General features: G+C 35.1%; 1 protein-coding gene across 11 annotated transcripts; it reads right to left on the minus strand.

Annotated features, from left to right (window-relative positions):
* Positions 1-161: 161 nt before the first annotated feature.
* On the minus strand, positions 162-25,618 carry LOC118752033 (protein groucho). 11 transcript variants are annotated; one of them, XM_036486861.1, is made up of 16 exons: positions 25,593-25,618; positions 25,111-25,480; positions 21,694-22,325; positions 21,424-21,518; positions 12,191-12,254; positions 12,041-12,085; positions 11,339-11,476; positions 8,087-8,116; positions 4,820-5,026; positions 4,635-4,733; positions 3,155-3,211; positions 2,744-2,926; positions 2,388-2,662; positions 1,398-2,071; positions 1,139-1,338; positions 162-1,041 (listed from the first exon to the last, which is right to left on the minus strand). In XM_036486861.1, the coding sequence occupies exons 3-16, from the start codon at positions 21,727-21,729 to the stop codon at positions 934-936; spliced, it is 2,211 nt and encodes a 736-aa protein (XP_036342754.1). In that variant the 5' UTR covers positions 21,730-22,325; positions 25,111-25,480; positions 25,593-25,618; the 3' UTR covers positions 162-933. The 11 variants fall into 11 exon arrangements, with proteins under 11 accessions (XP_036342754.1, XP_036342753.1, XP_036342757.1 ...); XM_036486860.1 differs by having other exon boundaries at positions 25,571-25,616; XM_036486864.1 differs by having other exon boundaries at positions 4,820-5,023; positions 25,111-25,611.
* Positions 25,619-26,043: the final 425 nt, after the last annotated feature.

A 26,043-nucleotide genomic window follows, 5' to 3' on the forward strand; every position in this document is an offset into this window, starting at 1 on the left:
AGCAACAGCAATAAGTAAATAGTATAAAAATTTTGGGTAGCCCTTTTCTTAGTTGGCGGCGCGCTCGATTAGACACTAGCGTTGATCTCTACTTAAGTCCGCCTCCACCACGTAGCTCACTTAAAAGCCGAGCTCATTACAAACAAGAAAAGTTTAACTGCTCTCGGAGCTGCACTCTTCAGACAGCTACATTCATACTTTATTCTTCGTCTGCTTAACCTAAGATGTTGCTATATATTTTTTGTTTCTTTTCAATATATTTAATTTAATTTCTGCTTTACTCTTGCTGCGCGTTTGTATGCTTAGTTTTTTCGTTTATTTTTATGTTTTTCTCTTGTCTCTTTTTAACTTTAGTTTACTTATAGCTACTTATAATCTACAATTTGTTTATTTTATTATTTATAATTATATATTTTCAATTATAACTCGTGTTCCTTCGTTTTATTTTCATTTTCTTTTATCTTTTGTTATCCTCCTTTGCTTAAACCACTGTTTGCTCGTTAAGTTCAGCTACATCTCTCCATGCTCTCTCCATGTGTATGTCCGTTTATTATATGAATATATTCTTTTATGCCCGAAATTTCCTGTGCTTTAGTACTCCTACTAATCAAGTGATTTTTTTTTCTGTTTTTCTTATTCTTATTTTGCCTGACTTTGATGCTCTCGAGTCCTATCGAAGCCACTATGTAGAGTGCGAATTATTTTTGTGTTCTTTTGCCCTTTCGCAACGGTATTTGCATTCACGTTGCACTCACACACATTTTACATTTTTTATGCAACTTATTTGCGTAGGCTCATTTGCATGTAGATGTGTGTGTTAGTGTATGGATGTAGCAGTGTGGATATTTAAATGTTTGCACATAAGAAAACATTGCGTTCTTTTTCTCCTTATTCTTCTTTAGATGATAGCAAACTTTTACAAAAGAAAACTTATTAGTAAATAACTTCGTAAACCGTTGCTTTTTTGTCGCCGGAGCCCGTCACTATGTATTTGTCATCGGTTGATATGTCGCAGCTAAGTACGGATGAAGTTTCTTTCGACTGTAGATGTGAGTTAGAAAAAATGGCAGGTTTATTTAGCATAAATGCATGTCAATGTTTGTAATAATTTCGGGCACTAAATTAAAACTGAACTCACCTGGAATATGCTAGCGCCATAAGGTGTTCGCCAGGCATTCAATAGATTATCCTTGCCAGTGGAGACGAACCATTTGCCGCAGGTGGCAAAACGCAATGAGAGCACACAGCTTTCATGCAGATGCAGCTGATATTTGTCTGGTTTGGATGCGTGCAACACTTCAACATGCGAATTCTCCATACCCACAGCGAGCCATTCGCCTATTGAATTAGATTAGAGTATAACAATGTCTCAATTCTATCGCCAATTCGTCATTTACCTGTCGGACAATAGCCCAGCGAGAATATTTGAGAACTGAAATCGTGTTGCTGCAATTGCCGTCCCTCACGCAAATCCCATGAACGCACCGTATTATCTAGTCCGCCAGTCCACAGACGTGAACCATCCGGACTGATGTCGATGCATGAGGCGCCATCAGTGTGTCCTTGGAATTGACGCACCAGTATTTCATTGTGTAGATCCCAGACGGCTATATTGCCATCGCTACAGCACGAGAAGCACACCTTCGAATCGGGACTTATGGCGAGCGCATAACAAGCCGGCGCTGCCGATGTCAATTCGGCTTTAATGCGTGGCGTCGGACTGGCCAAGTCCCATATGGAGAGATTAGACGCCTCGCCGCCCACAATTAACGTGCGACCATCGGGCAGTAATTTAACGGAGCGTATATAATTGTCACGTTGCAGACAGTCCAATTGACTGACTGGATTTTTATTGTTCGGCTGTGAGATGTCCCAAACTTTAACGCAGCCTTTGCCACCTGTATAAACGTACTTCGTGGGATTCGAAATGGTGACGGCACACACGACTTCGCCGTGTGATAGAGTGTTGATTTGTCGGGCGTGTCGTGGTATACCGACACCGACCAGTGCGTCTGAAGGGAACGGCACTGGCTGTAAGCTGCCTTCGCCATTCATGTGGAACGAATAAGCACTGCAAGGGAAATGAATTGTAAAATTTAATTACAATTTTAAATCTATTGTAAATTTGTATATTTTTTAAGTAAATCTTCTTTCCCGACAAAAGGTGCTGCTGAGCAATTTAGAGTAAAAGTTATAATTTAGGCTTTAGATTAAAACTAATTAATCCATTAGCATTGTCACAACATCAAAATGTATTATATAAATTTCTGCAGAATGACAAGTCCAAAGAAAAAACAGAGATCTTTCGCTTTCGTATTCTTGGCAGCACGCTATTTTCTTCTTTCTTCCTTTTTTGAAAATAAAATGTATGCAATGAGTTTACTTACGGCTTTCCACCAGTTAGCGCTTGAGGATGTGGAATGCCATTTGTTCGTACGTGCGCATGCGGATCGTAGGGTAGTGGTGGCGGTCGACCATATGCCGGATCGGATGGTGGTCTTTGATAGGGGTCAGCAGGCCGCTGATATGGAGAGGCTGGGTAACCAGCTGGCGGTGGTCCGCCTTGTGGCATCAGCTGTTTGGGATTTACGCCCGGTGCTGGTGCGGCAGCATTTGGGGTGGGAGTGCGTGCCTTGGCGCCCGGTGTGCCTGGCTTGTCCATCTGTAGAAGGGTGAAAATTCAAAAATTAATATGCAATTAGAAAAATATTTAAATGATGAGCAAAAAGTCTTGAGAGCTCACATCTTTAGTTTTTAGGCTGGGAGTTGAACGCGAAGAGCTGGAGCCGGAACGAGATGGTGGTCGGTCTGTTGGCGGTTTGACACCACTACTGCCCGGCTTATCGAGACGTTCACCGTTCAGACTTTCACGATCGCGCGCTTCCATTGACATGTGTTCGCCATTTGGACGTGGCGAGTGGGATTCCTGTGATGCAAGAAAAACAAGTTCATAACTTAACACTGATAATCAAGACTAAATAAGCATAGATGAAGATTTAAAAGAATAATGTGGAAGTAGTAAAGCGGCCGGAATGCGGGTGTAGGGAAAGGACTTGGGCTATTTATTTTGTTTAATTTACTAATATTTTTCTTATATTGTGATATTGACAATGTTGTTCTTTTAATTTTTTTCTGGTCAACAAACTCAACTCACCATTTCATTTGCAACATCTACGACTAAATCTTGATCGCTTTTCTCTCCTTCATCCTCCTGCAAAAATTTTGAAAAAAAATAAAAAATATTATCAACGCACGCACTGTTTTTTTTTTTTGTATTTTTTGTTTATGCATTTCTACTAAAGCAAATTCAAATCAAATACTAAATTAAATACTTTATACGAAAAACACAGTTAAGCTAAATCGATACAAGAAAAAAAGAAAGTGACCAAGCGAGAGAAGTGAGTGGCAGGAGAGAAAAAACTGCGTTAACAACTGCCGGCTAACGAAAATAAATATACCAAATATTTGATAAATAGAATGGCAGACAGCAGAGCAGCATACAAATAGCATTCTGGTATAGTGGTTTCGGAAGATATAAAAAGAATAAGTTACTTTGGGGTAGTACTAGTTTTTGAAAATACTACTAACTAAAACCAACAAATAGTAACCACAATATAAAAAATAAGCCAGCATTTTTTTAAACACTAAACAGCCATACCAGCAAAGAAAAACGAACGAAAATTAAAAATAACAGAATACATAAAATGGCGCCAGAGCGTACTACAAAAAGCAAGAAATATGCAAACAGCAAAAATAACAAACGCCACTACTACTACTACTACTACTACTATTACAAACCAAATACACAGTATTGCTAGAAACTAAATTAGAGTTAAAACTATAGCTTAACTTTATTTAACTGCATTTAATATTGTTGGGTAAGAAACAAATAAACTCTACTAAAGGACAGACGTGCATAGGCACAGCGCCATCCTGCTGCTACTCTTGTATTAACTTTTTACTTCTTTGCTTTTTTACTGCTTCTTTGTTTGTAACAAAATATTATGGTGAGTTGAGTTTTACAATTTTACTGCAAATAAATTTAGCAACAACTAATTTTCTTATGTGTGGCTTACATTAGTTATGCCTGAAGGCACATGGTTTTACAATTTACTTCAATATTTGCTTATTACATATATTCTTTGGCAATAACAATGCATACATTGTAGCAAGTATGCCAATACAAAAGAACAATACAGTTTTGTAATCATTCATTTGTGATTGAACTGATACAAGTATATAAATTAACCAAAGCCAAAGTGTATAAGCATTTCATTAGCGCCTTTAATTGACGCTCACAAACGCATATTTATTTACAATTGTTTAAATGTAAAAAAAAAAAAGTTTATAAACTTGTCTAGGCGAGCAGGACAGTGTGGTGGTGGTGTTTTTTGATGTTGTAGGTAGTAATACGATAGTGAAGTTTTGATTTTTGTAATACGTAGATATTAATAAACTTAGATTAATATTAGGTACATACAGAGGGCGATTAATATTGCTTCGTAATAGACAAATACATAATCATTTATGCACAATTCAAACAATTGCATTGCTAATTTCGCGCGTTCGCCTTGCCAGCTAAGCCTTTATGGCATAAACACTATAACTATCTATGTATGTACATATGTACTCACTTGTAGTTTTTCGTCTTTTCGACGCTTCGCATCATTTTCGATGTCCAATGGTGAACGTGTACGATATTTCTCGCGATCAGCTGGTGACACTGAATTGCGCTGCGGTTAAGAAATAACGAAAATATGTGTATATTAAACAAGAGGGAATCTTACAAATAAATATATTATAAACATAGTACACTTACCAAACGTTCTTCAGCGCCAGCTGGTCCATCCAGTCCGGTTGGTTTAATGTCGGGACGATGATGATCTGTTGGTGCTTTCAGCAGGCCTTGTGGCGCATGTGGTAAACCCATGGAAGCGCCCAGAGCACCAAATGGGCCAGCTAATGGCGCTAAGCCAGCCATCGGTTGTGGCGGACCACCGGGCACTTGTTGTGCATGTATTTGCTGCTGCATGTGCGGGAGCAATGTCAACGGAGCATGCAAGTGAGAAAGATAGAAAGTGAAAGATGTTATTTTATTAGCTTATTTTAATTGGAGTATTCATTCATATAATTGCTTTTACTAAGCTGCTTTAAAATACGTATATTTTGGGTTAAGCATAGAAAAAGTTTTAAATTAAAGAAATTCATTAAACAAGAGGTCAAAAAACACACATTCAAAAAGAGTTAACAAACAACGAACCAATGGTGATGGACGGCAGAGTATGACAGATTTAAGGTTAATTTTTTTTGTTTTGTTGCACGAAGTGAAATGACGGCGAGAAAAACAAGCGTAGCGCGATGAGGGCAAAGAAATTTATGAAAATTTGAAATTCCAGCATTTTAAGTATGTATGGAATAAATTAAACCCTCTTTTATGCAACACGAGAAATATAAAGGATACGTTTTAACTGAGGGTATTCAAACAATAAGAATTCATTCAATTAAAAATATTAAGAGGAAAAAATTAATTTATCAGAGAGGCTAATTTATAAAAAAAAATAATAATTTCAACGCGTTTTTGTTAACCCATTCAAATTCAAGTTATGTAAAAATTAATCTGATAATTTCTAAGTAAATCTAGTTTTCACAAAATCCACATATGTATTAAAAAAGCTAGAAGTGTGTTTCTATTATCCCCGAATTGCGCAATTTCGATTCTCAATTCCGATCTGAAATTTGAATTTGAAAGTTTGTGCGCACTGCAGCTTAAGGCTTCGTTTGATTCTCGGCTGATCCCTTAGCAAATTCAAAATTATAGCTAATCTGTGTTCTTTATGGTTTTTAACGAATATTTGATTTCATTATTTTGTTTTTGTTTAGAACAAGTTTTTTGCGTTGTTTATTAGCCGCAAACCTTTCTTCAGAATCATTCACAATAACGCTTATGCCGAATTTTCACTAGGCATTAAAATAATAAAAAATTATATAAAAAATGTCGTTAAAATATATTTCATTTGAAATTGAGTTCACAATGTCCTCAATTCGAGCCGAATTTCAGGTAACAGTTTTGTGTATGACCAAATTGAGATCCTACCACAATATCAGCCGAAACTGAGAATAATGCCCAAATTGCACGATTTAGGGCCATGTTCATATCAAATTATTAGGTCAATGGCATTTTGAAATAATATATATTCTCCGATATCCTACACACATATTTTTGCACGTTTTGTAATACGGGATTTCCACTGGACATTCAGTTCAAAAAAAAAAAAAATGTTTCAGACATTGTGGGACACTTCAAATTGCACGTGTCATTACGTTAATAAAATAGTAAGTGGCAAAAATATCTTGTCATTTCAATGCCAATTGGATATTCGATATAACATTTGTTCAAAAAAAAAATCCTTCACTCAGTTAGGGCAGCGAAATTAAAAAAAAAAAAAACAAAACGGTTGCAGCGTATGGTATCTTTTTTCCTCTTTATTGATTTGCGTATAACTAAAAGCAATTATAAACTTTAAAGAAAGTTAAAATATGACTTAACAAAGTGTAATCTAGTAAGCATTAAAAGATTTGATGTATGTATACATATGTATCTCCAAACATTCAGTATTCTGCATTTTTTCTTTAATTCAATTGCAAATATAATTTGTATAAAATATAGCGATTTGACAGCAGAATTTTTAACTAACAATTCCAAGAACCATAAAAATAATTTTGTAATTTCCACTAACGTTTAACTGAAAACGGATAAGTCCACACGGGTAGATGAATAGCAAAAGCGGAGAGCGCCAAGCACAAAAGCGTAATGCCATGCAAAGCAAATATAATTCAATACAAACAAAACATACAACTGAAGACGGGAAAATATTACCGAAAAACCGAGTACTTATAAAAAAGATCCGGAGCTAGAATAAAGATATAGGAAAGAGGAAATCGAAACAAAAGTACAAAAAAAAAAAGACAAATGCAAACACTTTCTGAATAGATGAAATTTAAGAAAAAAATATACACACTAAAAGATTTCGAGGTTCATGGTTACTTCCATCATTTCACTACATTCACAAGCAGCATTGAGGGCAGTACTTTTTTCCCAAACCGAGGGACTCAGTGGATAAGTAGGACTTCAGAAGATTCAAAGCTTTTCTTTATTAATTAGGGTAGAAACCGAAGACAAGAATAAATAGCTGATTCTACAACATCTCTTTTGATTGCGTCTTCATAGAATATGCCGAATCAAATTAAGAGAGATAATTGCTCAGAACAGACCAACATGAATCGAGCATATACATATATGTATGCTCTTATTATAAGAGCTAAACTAATGGTGTCTATAAGAAAACCTAAAACACTACGAAACACGCGAATCGGAAAAAAATTTGGAAAAAATAACTACTTCGAAAATTGTTGTTGTAAAGAAAGAAAAGCCACGAAATGTACCATGAGTCGAAAAAAGAGGTTTTTTTTTCTTAATTTACGTGTTAGACATAAGGCCAAAGTATGCAAGCGAACAAACACACATAAAAACAAGAAAATCGTAAGAGATGAAACATCCTTATCGCCAATTCAAACTGAATAAACTGCTCCCATAAATTCAAATGCAAAATAAAAACAGATTTGGAAAAGTTTTTTTTTTTTTGTTGTGAAACCTAATTCTTAAGGAATTCACGATAAGGCTGATTAAAAACGAAATTAGCAGAAAGACATAACCAATATGAGAATAATTTGAAAAGCAAGAAGCTTAAACGATTAACGGCGTGTGTGCTATGCTATCGTTATTAACTAACGATTAGGGCGAGTAACAAACGAACGAACGCGCACGGGCATGAATGCACACGACAGGACAAAATTTAAACGTTTCAGATTATATATTATTGTTTCATAAAATGCGGTAACAATGTCCATATGCATAATAGTTTTTTTTTATGTTAATTGTTAACATGAAATTGTTAGGGGAAAAATAATAAAATAATAAAAATTTAGGAAAGAAACGCCGAACAAGTAACTGAGCATTAGATTAATAAAACTAGTGGTGGAGATATAGCAGTAATAAATGTATTTAGAAAGTGAAAAAGGAACTTACTAGAAGTTGTTGAATTCCCTGATGCTGATGCTGCGCGTTGCAACATCAAACAAATTGATGTGTATGAAGAATTTATATATTTTTTTAATAGTCAATTTTTGTTGCATTGGTTTTTTTTTTTTATTTTTTGAATGAAAGTGAGCATAAAATAAAATGAAAAAGAAATTAAGTATTAGAATATGTTTATTAAAAAAAGTGTAAACAAATAAGTAAGAAATTGGCAAACAATTCGCTTTGTAATGCATTGACGGAAAGTTTTAATAAGTCATTTCTAAATAATAAAGCGTAAATATCCCTGAATAAAAACTTTCTTAATGACTTGTCAATTAAATTTTTTCACAAAATTTGTTTGCGTACATATTTGAGTTAGCCCTTATCGCGTACTCTGTATATAATTAGTGGAATCACAAGACGTCTTTGCGTCAAAATGTCATAAGTCGTAAGTAAAAATCCCGTAAAAACATTATAAGTTATTTTACGTTACAACGCTTAAGACGTCTTGTGAATCCCCTAAATATACGATTTATGCATTTAAATTTTTAATTTATTTTTCAATTTATTTTCAAAAAAAAAGGTAAAATATGACGCATATATTCCATCTATAACATTCTTGGGCAATATGGGCACATTAGCACTCGATAAGGGTTAAAACAAGTCATAATTGTGTTGCTGCGCATCCAATGCATAAATGCCTCGTGAGCGCGTAAACCTTGTAAACTTACTTAATTTTGTATGAAAAACTGGTTTATTAACGAGGCTTACGCGGTTACCTGGCATTTAAGCGTTTGTATGAATACCCATAATGGATTACTTGTTTTTAGCAAATCGGTAATAGGCTAACAATAAAACGGAAGAAATTCAATAAAGTTCACCACAGGCAATTTCGCAAAACTAATCAAAAATCCGCTGTCAAACCAATTACACTTTTGATATTTTTATTCATCTTTTTCTCCAAATGCATACATACAACAAACAGAAAAGTAAGCTTAGTAACGGCCAATAAATACATAAAATATTACATGTTATGATGATAACCTAGAAATTAGACTTAAATGGAGGTTAGATTTTTTTCTTTTTTTAATAAGTCATATCAAAAAAGTATGAGAACTTTTTCTATAGAAGACTTATGCACTTTTTACACCTAGCCTTTATAGAAATCTTATGGGTCGATTACGAATAGCAATCGAACTTGATTTTAACTTTAGTTGCTATTCATAATATACATTTCTTTTTCAGTAGCGTTGCCCATCGGCAACCCATTTGAGGTGCCGGTGCAATCCATAATCGTCCCATTTATTCACAGGTTCGTTTTAGAAGCTCGAGGGGACGAATTTATTTTATAATTAAGATCAATGTTGAGAAATGCAGATATATGCTTAATAAAATCAAAAACTCCTTTGATCAATGACCTTTAGCTACTTTTCTGGTTAACTGTGAATCTCGCCATTGTATAACTTCCACGAATTCGAGGCGAAAATATAACTAACTTAATTTCAAAAGTATGTATTAAAGCTGAAACAAGCTGAAATAGTCGCACGAGGCAAGGTCCGGGCTACATGGGGAATATGTATCTAAACTGTCCAGGCGAGCTCTTTAAATTTTTGGCCGAGTGACTTAAGATGTGTGTTAAGCTTTTCATGAATTTGGTTTTCCAATGGGGAACAGCATTTTACATATTTTCTACTTCAACTTATCCAACAGATCCTCTTTAACAATTTAAAAAATGTAAGGTGATCGGAAAAGAATATATCATATCTTATCTTTGTTGTTGGTAGCATAGTAAGAAGACTGTTAACAATATTTTTTTTTTTTTGTAAGCTGGGGATTTACATTTTTTAGTGAATATACGACAATCTTGTCAACACAAATAGAAATTAAATTTTAGAACAACCGCAATTATAAAATTCACAAACATATGATTATTATGAAATAATCAAAAGCTTACTATATTTGCAACGAAAACCTTTCCTTGAACTCATTACATTTATATATTGATCGTTACGAGTTGCGTAGAGCGCATCCTTCAGCTCAGTTCAATTTGGGAAGGACATCTCCGCGCCGTTTCGAGACCAAGTGAGGTTTTAGACAATCCAATACATATGGATATAGAGCGTCGGTCTGAACTGTATGAGCTTTTGAACGATCTCGGCATAGTTAAGTGTAAAAAATATACGATTGCGAAGGACTAAGTGCAGAAGGACCTGTCTGCACTTGGGATGAACAAATAACGCAAATTTGCAAAGGAGAGGGGCAATTAGCGAAATTTTTTGGACTCGGCCCAAAACGACAAAGGTTGCAGTACCAAATAAGATTTGTATGTACATATGTTCATTTAACTAAAACTCGTGATTGTGGCCCATTTTAGTATTTATCTCTCCATTGAAACGGTTGAGCGGATTGGAATGAAATTCGGCACGTAGATAGCTTATTATCTGGATTAACATATAGAATACTTTTCATGGCAAAAGAACTGTGAGGTTTATGGAAAAGGGGGGCTTGACATTGACAGTATTTATTGTCCGACTTGATTGAAATACGGTACACGTTTTACAAATATAAAGAGAAATCAACCTACCAAAAATGGACGTGGAAGGTAGATGGTACCGAAACAGTTCGAAATTTGTTCTAATGCGCCGCAAAGCAAGCTGGTATTGGCGAGTGAAAATGAATACGAGACGATTCGCTCAAAAAGACCACAGCATAATACATAATTATTGTGGTATCACAAAGAACAATCTTACATTGTCTTACCTTACCTTTCCTGACCTAATATAATTATTGGCAGACAAATGCTAACTAGCGCGCTAGCGGTAGCGTAGGTAGGTCTCAAGTAAAAACTAGTGCATTATGAGTTGGTTATTTAAACCTCGAAACTATTCGATTATGGATTGTGAGTGCGGGGTAATGCCAGATATTTATAGACTCGGCTTTTATTGTTACAAAAGTGAGGCATAATACAATTCAGCTAAAAAACATGGAAACTATCAAAAAAAAAAAAAAAGAAACACTCTGGGTAATTAAAATATCTTGCTGTGATCCTCAAAATGTACGCATCTCTTTAACCTCTTGTGCGTTCTGTGCATTCACATCATGATTACAAAATAGTATTGTATTACAACAAAATAACTGAGATGTATGCGCTTTAATACGCTTAACGTATTAATTGCAGTACCATCATTAAGAGCGAGTAATATAGAATGATGATGAAGTGTAGAAACGAAAAGAAGAAAGGTGTAACGCAATAAAACTTACCCCGATGATTAGATTTAATTCTTGCATTGTAACTTGTTTCGCGCGCTCCACGGCATTTAAGACCTGCTGTTGATGATCGGCTTGTAAAAATGGTAGCAGCTGATTTATCAAAGTATTCAAACGCTTGGCAATTTCCGTCTGTGGCGCAGGATGAGAAGTTGGACAAGTAAGCGATTGAACAAACAAACGATGTTATATAGTTGCAGGCGATACATTTTTATGTAATGTGTTTTTTTTTTTATTTCATTGTTTACGTTGTTCGGGCGGAAAGCGAGCGTGCATAGAAAAAGGTAAAGAAAAAATATAAAAAAAAATGAGAACAAATTATAAGGCGAAAAAAGGGCAAAAACACATTAAATGACTTTTTATATGCTAGACTGTGTAAATATAGGCGTTTGTAGCAAACAATGTTTGTGTACATATATTTATGTAATTGTGGCTTAATTTCTTGCTGCACGAAAGCGCCGACAGGAGTGTGCGCGCCCTTCAGCACTCGTTTTTCCGCCTGCCTCGTTGCACTCGACGACCACACCGCTATGGCTTTGCTTCTTTACTTTACATTTGCCGACATTGTTTGCGAGCAGTGCGGAAGAGGCAGGCTGGCAAGCAGTGAAGCGGCGAGGCAGGAGGGATGTGTTTATTGAATGAGCTGGTGTATTTTATATGTGTTTGTTTGTATTTATTTGTGTAAGAGGAAATTACCTGTTTGTGCATTTCAACATTAAGGCCATATGACATCTCGTAGTACTGAAAGGTAAATTGAGGAAAAAAGTATTATTAAAAAAAAAAACATGTTTATAAAAAAATATATGTATATAGCATAAACAATTTTTCATGTAGTTTAGAAATTACCATAACATAATGGCGCTGCATTTCGGTTTTCTCATTGGCAAGCTTTTCGCACTCCAACTTTAATCTGCAAAGCAGGAAAAGAACAAATACAAAGGGAAATCAGTAAGCATGTTTAATATTCAATGTGTTGGCAAGCAGCATGAGGCAGCAGAAAGCTTTTGACTTAATACAAAATAAGATGTTGATGAAAAGCGTAGGTATAAATCGCTGTAAAAGAAATGCAGGGCAGATGAAAGAAACGCTCGAGTTGAAGAAAAATAACAACATACAGAGCATAGATTAATTAAGGCAATTAATCACTATCAAAGTAAGTAGTATAATTAAAGCGCGGAGTCATACTTCGAGTCGAACAGGCAGTACACAAAAAAAAAATAAATAAAAATAAATAAAAAATTGTAAACACGTCAAGGCACAAAAAAACATTCACCAAGGCAAAGGCAATTCATGCGCAAGGAGAAGCCAGTACGAAAGCATAGGGGCGTAAGGAAGAAATACAAATAACAAAGCACAATTCCAGTGAAAAAGGGGAAAGGCAAATAAATATGCGTGTATGTATGTATGTATGTGCGGACAAGGACTTAATAGCTTTGTGCGCCCACAAAACCATGGTTAATAAAAAAGCGACATGGAAAGGGGAAAAGGAAACCCGAGGCGATTATTATTCGCACAGTGTCACTGTTACTTTGAAAGTAACCATGTTTTAAAATAGTACTCAATTCATGGTAGGGTTTGAAAAAATTGTCCCATTTTATTTTTTTTGTTTAACACAAACGGTTTCACCATGTAACAGTAAAATTTTGTAAAAGTAAGCGCCTTTTTATTAGGCAGTGTCTACACACACGCGCCACGGTGACTTTTACCGTAGATCCACGGTAAAAATTACGTGGATTATGTGTTGCCGCAGAAGTGAGACAGAACTTCTTTCTGCATAGGCGGTCTTCGGATTATAACCTTTACCACTCAGAATTCTCCTTTCTGTGTTGCCCGGAGAAGTGGGACAGAACTTCTTTCGTCGTAATTTTTACCGTAAGACGGGTTCGATTATGGGAAGGAAGAAGTTCGGCCTGCTACTTAACGCTCATCATTCTCTTGGCCAATGAGGTATGGGGAATATAACTTTGGGTTGGGTCGTGGTCAATGTCTGCTGGCTGAGGTCGGCGATCTTGATGCTTAGCCGGCACAAATGCTGGACGTGTTAAGTGGGGAAAAGATTACTAATCGGTAGCTGTATGTCTTACCGCCAGTATCTACTCACAAAAAAAAATAATAAAAATTCAGTGCCCTACATAAATACATGCCAAGAAAAGTCTAAATCACTGTGCAGCAGTGCTCTACCAATAATGGCAATAAAGTGTTTTAAGTATTCTCTCCTTTATGGTTTGAGTAGCCACATAGGTATGTATACTTCCCGGAACGTACATAGCGATCCCTTTAGTTCATGTTAAATTCTATGCATACTTTTTTTTGCTCTGTTAGCCTTGTAGTACACACTTTGTGCCTCATTTCCTCTACGTAATTCCCTGATGATTTTGTGCAAAACGCACGCATCGAGAAAGGCACACACGCATACAAGTACTCGGTGGTATCAGAAATAATTACAATAATAATAAAGATCGACAGTGTAGCGCAGCAGCAGTCCAAGAGAAGAGCAGCTAGCTAAGCCTCACGTTCGGTTGGCCCGAGAAAAGATCAAATCAAGTAGGGTAGATTGTTATCCTACACAAATATGTATCTACTTCGTGGTATGTACTATGTATGTGTGCACATCCAAGCACGCACGCATGCACACATCCCATTCCAGACCATAGCAAGTAATCGAGAACTCATGAGCAGCATCCAACCGCTTGTCAGTCACTTGGCCAACCATTTCATAGGTATGTACATATGTATGTTTACGGCCATCCAAATATTTGTGTCCGTCCATTTGTTGAATTTAACAACAAGAGCAAAAAAACATAGTGTGAACACCGCCAACAGAACAGAAAAACACGGTGAGCAGAACACGAGGGGAACCGGTTTTCGGATGCTGACTGTGCTACTGTCTATCAGCCTGGTCTGATCTACCTCGTACTTGTCTGTTCGTCTGCCTGCTCGCTCGCTTGCTTGCCTACCTTCCTGCCCGGTGCTGGTGCTGGTGATGGTGCTGCTGATGCTGCCTCCTCTTAGCTAGTCGTTTTGTTTGCCTTTATTTCGCGTGAAACGGCCGCCGAGCACAAAAACCAAAACATAAAAAGAAAATAAACACACAATACAAATATTCACATTCATTCATACATACGTATAGCATTTGTACATATGTACAGTCAAGTGAAAAGAAATTGGGACACAAATCCGTAGCCACTTGAAACTTCGCTAGAATTTACTACATACTCAAAATTTTTCTAAAAATTTTTAACAAGTTTATTGTTGTGGTAAACTTTAGTTAAATTTTTCATATTTTTTAAAAAGTTTGCAATCACTTGTAAGGACAAGGAGCTATATTTTACAACGCTTTTTTTAAAATAACAAACATTAAACAAACAAAAGAAAGTAGTCAAAAATGGTCAATATGCCGTGCACCTATTATTTTTCACATGACTGTACATACATATGTACGTAGGTACATTTTGTGTACACACAACAAACTGCTAAAAGCTGAAGCAACAAAAAAAAAAACAATGACACGAGTGTCGAATATAGAGTGAAGTGTAGTATAGAAAGTTGTTGTTGTGTTTTATCGTTGCTGCTGGGTTATTTTGAAGGCGCATTGTGTGCATGAGCGTGAAGCAAACGTTTTTCGGTGCTTACTATTGCGATTGAGAAGTAAATTGAAGAGGAGTGAAGTTTAGCGGGGGACGTCGTTGTGATGCATAGTGAAGCAAATAGGCAAACATTTTAATAAAAATAATAAAATTATATTAAATTGGAACAGAAAATGTTGCCGAATTTAAACGATTTAAAAATTGATATTAGATTAAAAATTCTTCAAAAAAAAAAAATAAATAAAAAATAAAAATTTACTAGAAATATGTATATGAATTGTTATTAAACAAAAAAAAATGCAAAAGCAAAAACACCTCCAAGTTACATGTAATTAAAAAAAAAAAACTTCCTTCAATCACCGAATATCCAATCCAATCATATCTGAACTAAATCAAATTAGTATGGAACCACCTCCAAGGTATCCCCTTCCCAATAATAAAATATATACAGGCAGGTTCTGCAATCCGCTTGTCACTTTTAATTCAAATTGAATGGGTTTGAAATTCACTCGAAAAGTGAATTGCAGAACCTGCCTTATTTCATATTAAAATTTAACATTAATTTTGTAATACTCTTTAGCCAAGTTTCTAGTCTGCAAGATTGTAAATCATAGACTCAATAAAGATGAATAATAGCGTGAGCGAAATCGCTTTCTCTACATGCCAGTGCAACAATTAAAATACGCTCTGGATGGATCGGAAACGAAAACAATGATATAAACAAGTAGTTGTCCGTATAGTATATTTAAGTTTTAATTTGATTTTACGAGATTTGTAAAATGAAATGTGTCAAAAATAAATGAAATAAAAAATATTTATAAAACCTTGTTTGCATCCAGGGTCGTAATCCATTAAATTGTCGAAATTACTATGGAAGAAAATGGGTGACTGTCAGCAAAAATAAAAATTAACAAAAATCAACGAGATAATTTACCAACTTCGATTTGCACTTTATCATACTAAAATTTAATGGACTTCAAAACTGTTTACCCGAATTTCGTATAAAGTTTCTGATTAAAAAAGTTTAACATTTTGTTGAATATTTGCAGAATTTTTACAACTTTTGCACAAAGTCTGAAACTTTGATTCAGATGTTGTTAGAAAATGAGCTATACTTTTATAAAAATTAATAAGCACTAAACAAATGAATAAAAAATAGTCAAGCTTGGAAAAAGATCGCGACTCTATTAATTTGTCCGACACAACAACAACACCAACAGAGAAACAAGTTGGGAGTGTCTGCACTCCAACGGCATTTTCAAAATATTAAAAAAGCGCTGCGCTGCCACAAAATTGCCATTAAATCAGATAATTGCCCAAAGGAAATAAACTTTGAAAAAATTGCACTCATTTACTTAACGGTTTTTAGCTATGGTTATGGCGTTTGCTTCATATCAGCTTAAGCGCTTACCAATTTTTCAACAAATTAGGCCTTACGAACCCACTGTGAGTTGTCACTCTGCAAGAACATGTGTAAATATCTACTATGTACATACAAATATACGTAGGCGGCATGTGTGCACTTATCTAAAGCTGCGGCGCTGTTTCATAATTTTTTTCTTTTGACAAAAAAAAATGCTCTAAGAACAACAATAAAGTCTCTCTGCTCTGCTTAACGTACGTAAGCTTGAAGAGGAAGTGTTAAGCATGGAAAAGAAGGCTCTTAGCATACGGCGACAAAAGGATCCTTACCACCACCTTTTTACATAGATAGATGCTTTTGCAAATCGAATATCTGGCATTTGAATATCTTTTTGCTTCCAAATATGAAATGAGCAAATTTAAATACATTTTTAAAGTTAAATACAAATATGTAACTCTAAGCAATCATTGGTGGTATATTTGCCATAAGGAAATTAAAAAAAAAAACCCTAATGTAGTGAGTGCACAACAATAACTGCCTAAGAAAAGTCACTAACTTGGTAAGTACTTAACAACAATAAACACCAACAACACCAAAATGAAGTCAACCACTAGCATGGCACACAAAGTATAAACACACTTGTAACACTTGAATTCATAGCAAAAGTTTTAGGTCATAAAGAAGGCGCGATGTTGTGTTATCTTTGGATTTGGTTGACTTTCGTTTGGCGACAAAGTTAATTTAAATGTTATGAAACATTTTTTTTTTTTTTTTTGGTTTTAATCAAACGAGAATAAAAGTGGAAATATGACAAATTTCATAAATACTTTCCTCCGTTAATAGGTGACATCAGGTGACATTATCAATATGAAGATATTCGAAAAACAGAAATTAATATTTTTCAATGAACTGCCAAAATCTGCAAAACAAAATATTTCAATTTGACATTCTAAAACGTGGTACGAATAAAAAAATCACATCAGCTTTTCCAATAACACCACCTAGAAAGCCTTCGAAGATTAGGGCTGTGCGATTATTCGATTACTCGAGCAAGTTGGTTAATCAGTTATTCGGTTAATCAATTACTCGAGTAATCAAGATTTTCATTACTCAAAACGATGATTAATCGAGTTACTTGAAATATGATTACTCAAAAAAATTAATTTTGCTCGTTAAAAGAGTTTGCTTTGGAAAATGCTTATTTTCTTTTTTATATTCTGTATATGAAAAAAATATGTATGTATGTATGTATTTCCTTTTTATTTTTGAAAACGGAAACGTTTTTTTCAAAGTATCAAGGAACTTCAACTGCTTTATATGTATGTATGTAAAGAGTACTTTGAAATGTTCATTACTCATTTTATTCATAATGTTGATTAATCATAAAGCAAATTACTCAAATATTTTTGTTTTTGGTTAATCAAAATCTTGATTACTCGAGTAACTGAACATTTGAGTAATCATAATTTCCAATTAATCGAATAATTGAGTTATTTAATTTATGATTAATTAAAATTTTGAATAATCAATTAATCGCACAGCCCTATCGAAGATAGCTTAATAGGCATGAGAGATATATGTACTTGATACGGATCACATGGCGCCGGGCTATAATTAGGAAAGTTCCATATCATAAATGAAGAAAAAAGATAACCTAAAGGTATGGCACCCGGTCGCCATATCGACACCTCCGAACCATAGCATGCTAAGTCATTCGAGTTTTAGGCAGACTTAGCATAGTAAGATTTAGAGGCGTCGTATGACCTTTAATAAATACACTGATGATTCAAAAATGATATTGTGATAAGAGCTCGAGTGTACTGCAAACTGCCTAATGAGTCCACAAATGTTCTAAGAAACAGGAAAGCGGTGGATATGCTAGCCACAAATAGTCAGCTGCATATATGTATATTGCGCTCCAGATCATAAGGGCATCGAAGAAAACAAATAGTGAATGTGATTGTCAAAAGCACCATATTGAGAACTTTGAGGTTATATAAGGACAAAAGATGGCAGGTTGTTATTGTTGTTGTTGCGGTGTTACAAAAGAGTGTTTGAGGAATGATGCTGGAGTGAAATTCCTTACCAAAAAGTATGAATTTTCAACACCGGTATATGTATACATACATACATATGTACACGCTGATTTTTACTGGCGCTAACAGGGAAAGATTGCAGAGCGATAACTGGTTAACAGATCGGCTACTTGCGACACATACATTCATGATAGCCATCACTGCTAGCGACGAATGAAAAAAATGCATGTACTCGACTGAAATAACTGGGAACAAGTGGAACATACTAAACTACAATGTCCACTGTAAGTCTACAAGCGCCGGGTCTGTTTTGCCTGCTCAAATTTTATGTTGCTGATTCCGACACCCAAATTCATAAGAAATAAAGTCGCTTTAACCGCTTTGTAAAGTTCTTTAAATCTAGTTTATTAACCGACTTCATAAAAGGATAACGTTATCAATTCGTCGGAGTAATTTATTTATTTATTTATTTTTTTTTATGTATGTTACCGCATAACTTTGGACTACGTTAAGCGATTGCAATAATACCTCACAGGTGGTCCCATACTAATTTCGTTTAGTTCCAATCATTGGATCATGAAGAAATTAACGGTAATCAAAAAATTGTATAGGCGCATTGAAGACCGTTTTGTTTTTTGCTTAAAAATTACTTATTTTTTATGAATAGGTCATTTGTTTTTTTTTTAATGGGTTCTGGTTTGGAATATTCTGCAAAATTTTCAGTTTCAGTTTTATTCAGTTGCAAAATTTTGGACACCTTTTTGTGAAAAGTTTGGTTTATTCAATGATATTCGGTTCTTTCTAAATTTTTAAAATTTAAATAAATAAATAAATAAATAACAATTAAATGCTAAACAAATATAAATAAAAAATGTAAGCCACGCAAACGCTTTTGAAACACATTCGGTAAAGATGCCGCGAAAAAGTTTGGAGGAAACTGCAATTTTTTAATGAAAATTAAGACTAACAAAAAGCAGCTTATTGGAAAAATAAGGGTATATTCGCAAGAGGTGGACTTAAAACACCTAAATATACACTTGTTTTCCTTGTGCGATTTTTTGAACTTAATAAAAGCTTGATTTTGAAACATAGATTGTTTTTTCACAAATTTATTTTTATAACACAAAAATAAATTGCAAAGCCTGGTCAATATTTTTGAAGCAGTAAAAGCCGGTAAGTTTTGCTTTTTTATTTTTTAGGCAATAACAAATGAAAAGATTTCACACTTTTCGAAGTTTTTTTTTTTAAGACTTTTCAGTATTGTTCGAGTCTAAGGTTATTTTTTATTTTTTTTTATCTTTCCGAACTTTTGGTTTTTTTCTTTCCCGCAGTTGTTGTTATTGCAGATTTTCGGGAACCAGGCCCAAAACTAATTTCGTAACTTAAACTTGTTTCAATGACAGCTTAAAAAATAAAGCAAAAAATTTCATTGGTCGGTCGGTGATTTCAATATTTCCACAAAATTATGGTGTTTACCTGGAGTTTTATTCAAGAGTCCGTTGATTGTTTTTTTTTTTTTTAATTAAAAGTCGTAACCCTAATAGAAATACGTACAAATGTATGTATGTGCATTATAGCGTTAATCTAAAAGTATTAGCCAAGTGTAGATTATAATTCATTAGAAACGTACAAGTAATAAAACAAAATTTTTGAGATAAGATTTAGGCCAATATTTAGAAGTATGCGTAGTCATTGTCAATGTTTTTTTTTTAAATACATAGGTTTTTACATACATATGGACATACATATTATGTACATGCAAATATGTGGCGTCAGGTATAGAAATGAACAAGTTACTCTTTATAGTTAAAACTGTGTAAACCGGACCTTAGTCTAAAGCACTTAAAGTTAAACATTTAAGCATTTTTCCAAAGTCTATTGATGCACTCCTCAGTAGTAGTCGATAAAAATGTATTTTGTTGCAAAATAATATTTGGGGGACGGTTGCTGAAGAGGCAGTATGTGGGCAGATATACATATATCTTAGACATCATGACTTATAAAGTTCTTGCTGTTGTAGCAGCATTAAAATCGTCTAATGCTTTAAGTGTTTTGAAGTAATGTTGTTGTTGTTGTAGCAGCATACAAGTTCCCCAAAGAGTTTTTGGGGAGTATTGCTGGAGTGACAGTCCTTGGCCAAATATAAATCTGGGTCGTTCCGGTTACGTAGACCCCCCCCGACTGTCGTGGGAACGTTTTGAAGTAATGTCCTTTGGCGCGCTTTCTATTTGCGTCAATTTGTAAACGGAGAACAGGGCCAAAAGGAATCACAATTTACCAAGAATAAAACTTTTATAAACAAACAAGCCTTTACACACACACACTAGATATTAGCAACCAATTAGAATTCAGCGTTGGACTACGATTAGATAAAGAACATTTCTTTTTGTCGATATTGAGAACTAAGTTCCCTTTTTGTAGAGAATACTATAATTCTCAACAGTTTCTCTAATCGTCTTCTAGCCTTCTACCGAATTCTAATCGTTCAACCAAAATGTTTGTTGTGACTAGGTATAACACGCAGCGTATTGTTAAATTATTTTATTGATGCACTAATGTTAAAATCCTTTCTTCGTCAGCAGTAAACAACAAAGTAAGCAAATACATGTCAAATATCAAAGGAACAATATCAACATATTTTAGTACAACAGACATATTTTAGACACGTGTACATACAAGCAAACTAAATTGATAAGTTAAGTTAAGTTTACGTCGTTTCTCGTGGGCGTGTTGTATTCGTTTGGGTGGTAAATAACCACAATAATTTCTCTGTAAGCTCAGTAAAAACTATTAAATGTACATGCATACATGCGTACATATACATACATACATATGTACATACCTAGTACGTCACGCAAAAAACTAAACGCAAACATCAGGGAAATAATTTTCAAGTAAATATTGGCAAGCGAAAAAGGCTTATTAGCAGTAACACGGTAGAAAGCGTGCTTGAGAAGTCTGATTTGTAAAACGTATAGAATATATCAATGGGGCGATCTTACATCTATTAGAAACGCTATCATTTTAATTTAAAGTTAATCTGCTTTCAATGCTGCTTACAAATATATCTGCAAAACATATTGCAATACTTACGTATGATATTGTGCTTGCAAAAAGTTGAATTCCTCCTTGATACGTTCAAGTGTGTCAACGATTGTAAACTTCAATGGGCCTTGAGGTGGTGGCCCCTATTTGTTTTTTGAATTTCCATTGATAATTCACGATTACGTCGTATATAGTTTTATTTACCATTGCGTGTATTGTTTTTTGTGCATGAAAAAGAAAATATTTGGAAAGCATTAGATGGATACGAAGTAAATAAAACAGAATAAATTGTGCAGCAATATATTTGTGTACACTTACCCCCGCAGAGGGATGACGCACCGGTGCAGGATACATTTTGTGCTCTAAACAACACAACTGCTCTGGTTGCTGCTACTGTTGCCGCGTCTGTTATGGTGAAAAGTCGATCCTATTGCAGAGTTGTCGGTTTGCTGTTATACTTCTTATGATTTCGTACCGTTCAAATGCAGGCTGGTAATGTTTGGAACAGCTCCTTGGTTATTCAGCCGAAAAGATCACTCAATGCTTGGCTTTTACACGTCCCACTTGGTTTATATATTATTTTCAACGTTATTGTCTATGTTGGCACAATTCGCTTGCCGTACAAATTGTATTGTGGAAGTGTCTGGTTCACTTCGCACAAAATTCAACCAATTCTTACTGCTGTCGTTTATTTCGCTACTGCCATCCAGATCTCCTGCGAAAACAGATGTAATCGCCCCCACAAGCGTAGTAGCTTTTGCATTTAAATCTTCCTGCAGGTTGGACTTAATTGGCTGCTTTGTGCTTTCTAGCCCTATGGCTGCCTGCGCCTCCCGACTTTTGCTCGTCGTGTCTTGCACACTTTCTTGCACTATAGACTACTTGCGCTTCCTTACTCGAAAAAAAAAACGATTTGCTCACTTTTTAGAAGTCTTTTCCACTATATTTAGCTACAAATATGTACAAAAATTTATATAATTTTGTTGCATTACAATCTTATGCACCGTTTGCGATAGTTTTTATTAATTTTTATAGACATTTTTATATTTTATTGAATTTTTATTATTTTGCACAACTTTTTCTACTTTTGCTCGCTCGCTCGTTGGTTTTTTTCCGTATTGTCTTTTACATGTCTTTTCGATACGTAGAATTGTGCACACAAAGCTACACACACGTAACCACTACACAGCGCAGCCACAGCCAGTCAAGGCGCCCGCGACGGTGTTATGCGTGTGGTGGCAACTGACGAGTAGCGAGAAGATTGTCGGTAGGTAACGAGTGGTAGCGCCACCACAAGCAAACACACATACACCCGCACGCAACCATCAACCACAGTCGGAAACGTAAACCGCACATACACCAAGCAAGCGAACAAAAAAAAAAATGCTTAAACACCGCAATAGGGTTGCATAGGCATGTAGGATTTCGACTTGCGAGCCCTAAGTACGAAGCAAAATCTTAGTACGTAAACTACACATTTTTTTCAAAAATGTTTAATTATGATTTCGAGTAGGACTAATCAATAGATGGCGACTGCTATAAAATGTGAAACTTTAAAATAAAATGAAACACTCCTCTCCCTAACTTGACATCCGCACTTCTACGAAACCCTTCAAAATAAGAAAATACTATATTCAGTGCAAATGTAGGGTTCTAACACGAATCAGGCTAATACGGTCGGAAAATTAATATGACACTGCACTACGTTTTATGCAATTTTGTTTTAAATAAAAGCACAATGTATTAGAGATGCCCAGATAAGTTCACGAGCTCATGAAATAAACAAAACAGAAAAGGCCCAAATATTGTGGCTGGAACAATAAATCAAGGGGGGAGGTAAAGACCAAAGAATTCAATGACCTGCCTCTTTTTTTTTCGTACCACCGGGCTCGTCTACCAAGCCCTCCAAAATAGCTAAAATACCGCAAATTTCGACCAGTTGCATCCGGCCCACGAACACGCTGAAGATCAGGACCCTCAATCAACAGAATTCTCTTTCCTCTTACTGCAGTACTATGTACTAATTTTACCCGTTTTCACAATACTTTCCTTGAGGCTTGTAGGGGCCGGAGGAAAAAAGGAATGGGTCATTGAATCTGGTTTTTCACTTTAAAGTGCGATAATTGGAAAATTACACACCCCTTCCATTTTTAGTGCCCGCCTCAAAATAATTCACAATATTAGGAAGCCATTTCAATCAAATTCCATATCCCCATAACCTATTTCAAATCATATATGTACATATGTACACTTATTTAAATTATTTACAAAGTACGATTTAAGATTTTACGCACGCCCTAATATAATGCAACGCTGTCAGACCACCAAACACACCACTAAAAACAAAACCCCAACGTACAAAACCGACGAAACCAAAACGTAACCGACCCGACCGACCAACAAGCAACCGACCGAGCCCGACCACAATCATGAATCCAGAAAAAAAAAGAGATAAACAAAAGCAATTAAAAAATACCATTTTCAACCAAACTAGAAATCTTTAAAATTATTTTACATTAAATGCAATATTATTCACATGTTCTTTAACTTTCACTTAATTTTGAGTTGCATTTAAATAATTAAACAATCCTTTTTTGCGAAAATTATGTGTAAATTCTTTCAATTGTCAAAAAATCCGTGCACTTTTTTCTCCTTTCTTCCATGCTTTTCCATCTACTCGCTGCTCTTCTGTCACTGATGCCATGAAGTTTGTACGCATTCGTCGAGCCCTCATGCATACACACACACAAAGGCAGCGCGCGAAACACCGAGTGGTCGATCCAACGCACGTACCTACCGAGTAGCATGAACTCATGATTCAATAATACAAGGTTCGATAAATTGACAGTTGTCTCTCTCGCACCGCTCCCTTAGCAGTGGCACCGTGTTGCTTCTTTGCAAATTTACATGGAAACAGTGTAGCTTTGGTGAGAAATAAAAGTATAAGCTTTTGTGCAATGTTTATTTGCATATGCATATGAAGCATATTTAACTGATGAAAACATAAGCATTGGATGTTTACATCAATCTCATAGTAGTCTTATTTTAATTTTGAGTCATTTTGCAGTTTTTATACGGCTAAGTAGCATATACATTACGTAATTCACGTAGATATATCAATATTACGATCAACATTTCGTTTAAAATGCCAGATTTCCTGCAAATACATTAGAATTTACGAAAGGAATTTCACTAATAATTGCCTATTTTGCGTACTTTTCTACTACCATTTTCGTAACAAGGGATTGCATTCTTGCCCTTTCTCTGTCCTTCGTAAATGCAACCTTTTGTAAGGGAGTGTCAAACCGCAGCTGTCAATAATTATCTAACCTTGTATTATTGAATCATGGCATGAACTCTCAAGGCTCTGTTATGCATACTTGGCATTGCATGCACTGCTATACCATTTTTACGTAGAAATCAAAAACCTACAGACTTTTACGTATGTAATACTGTGCGTTGGGTAACCGCTTACACGCGAAGCTCATTTAACAGATTCCTTATGTGACAACTCTCAAGCAATGCCAAGTATGCATAACGGAGCCTTCACTCGTAACTCGCTAGGGCATGGCAGACAAGTAGTATTGCCAAAATTTGGCAAAATGTCAGCGAAAGTGATTTTTTTCGACGAACGAGCAAAAGCGAAAACTTGACCCATTATTCAATAATGCCAATTTACAATTCTTAATTTTTATTTAAAAATTCGTAATTCAATTTATTTTTAATATATGATACCTCTTTCAGTCAGTTTAGCTGCAACTGGAATTTAACACTTTTATTTTGTTTGTTGGCAACTCTAGAAAGGCGGCACTAATGGCGTTTCGCTTTTGTAAGCGCTACTTTTTGCAACTGCAGTCTTTTGCATACAAAGTTTTTTTTCGTCGCACAATATGTTTTAGGTTCAATTTCTTGACTTATTTTATATTTGTACGGAAGCAAATTGATTTGCACTTCTATCGTACATATTTTTCATGCGCATTTAGTTTTATTGTTTTCTAATTGCAAATGTCTGGCCTGTAATCGTCCGACACGCAACCACCCAGTCACAAAATTAAACACTTGTTATTTCGGCAGGACATCGCCATATTTGTTAAAAGCCACTACACTATTTTCGGAATATGTCATAGAATATTAATATGTATTATTTATGATTATATCTTTTATATAAATCACAAATAAAAATCATTTTAATTACACGAGGTACTCGATGAACTTACTGCGGAATGGAAATTCTCTGAAAATGCTTACCGCAGAACTCCACAGGCGAACAGCGATGGCCTACCAACTGTCATTTTGACGAGCAATGTGATTGCAAGTTTTTGTGTGTGGGCACTTTGATGTCTTGAAATAAGCATTTGCCGCATGACGCCACCAGACAACATTCTCTCAATTTCGATGTTTAAAAACATTTAAATCTTTAAAAAACTTGCTGAATAATTTCCTAAAACGTAATCATAAATAATCCAATAAGGAACAGACTTTTATTTTGATTTAATATAAAAATTTCATCGATGTTACCACCAGCACGCTTTCTTTCAAATGAAAATATGGCTGTCAAACTATCGAATTGCCTGCAATAGATGTCAAGCAATAAGCGCTGACATATATTGCAGCACATGAGAAATAGGCGGTCTCCATTGGAAATATATTTTGTGACATAGTTTTCAC

This window comes from Rhagoletis pomonella, unplaced genomic scaffold (genome assembly GCF_013731165.1).
Source record: "Rhagoletis pomonella isolate Grant_MI unplaced genomic scaffold, Rhpom_1.0 Rhpom_scaffold_01180, whole genome shotgun sequence".
NCBI classification, from domain to species: Eukaryota; Metazoa; Arthropoda; class Insecta; order Diptera; family Tephritidae; genus Rhagoletis; species Rhagoletis pomonella.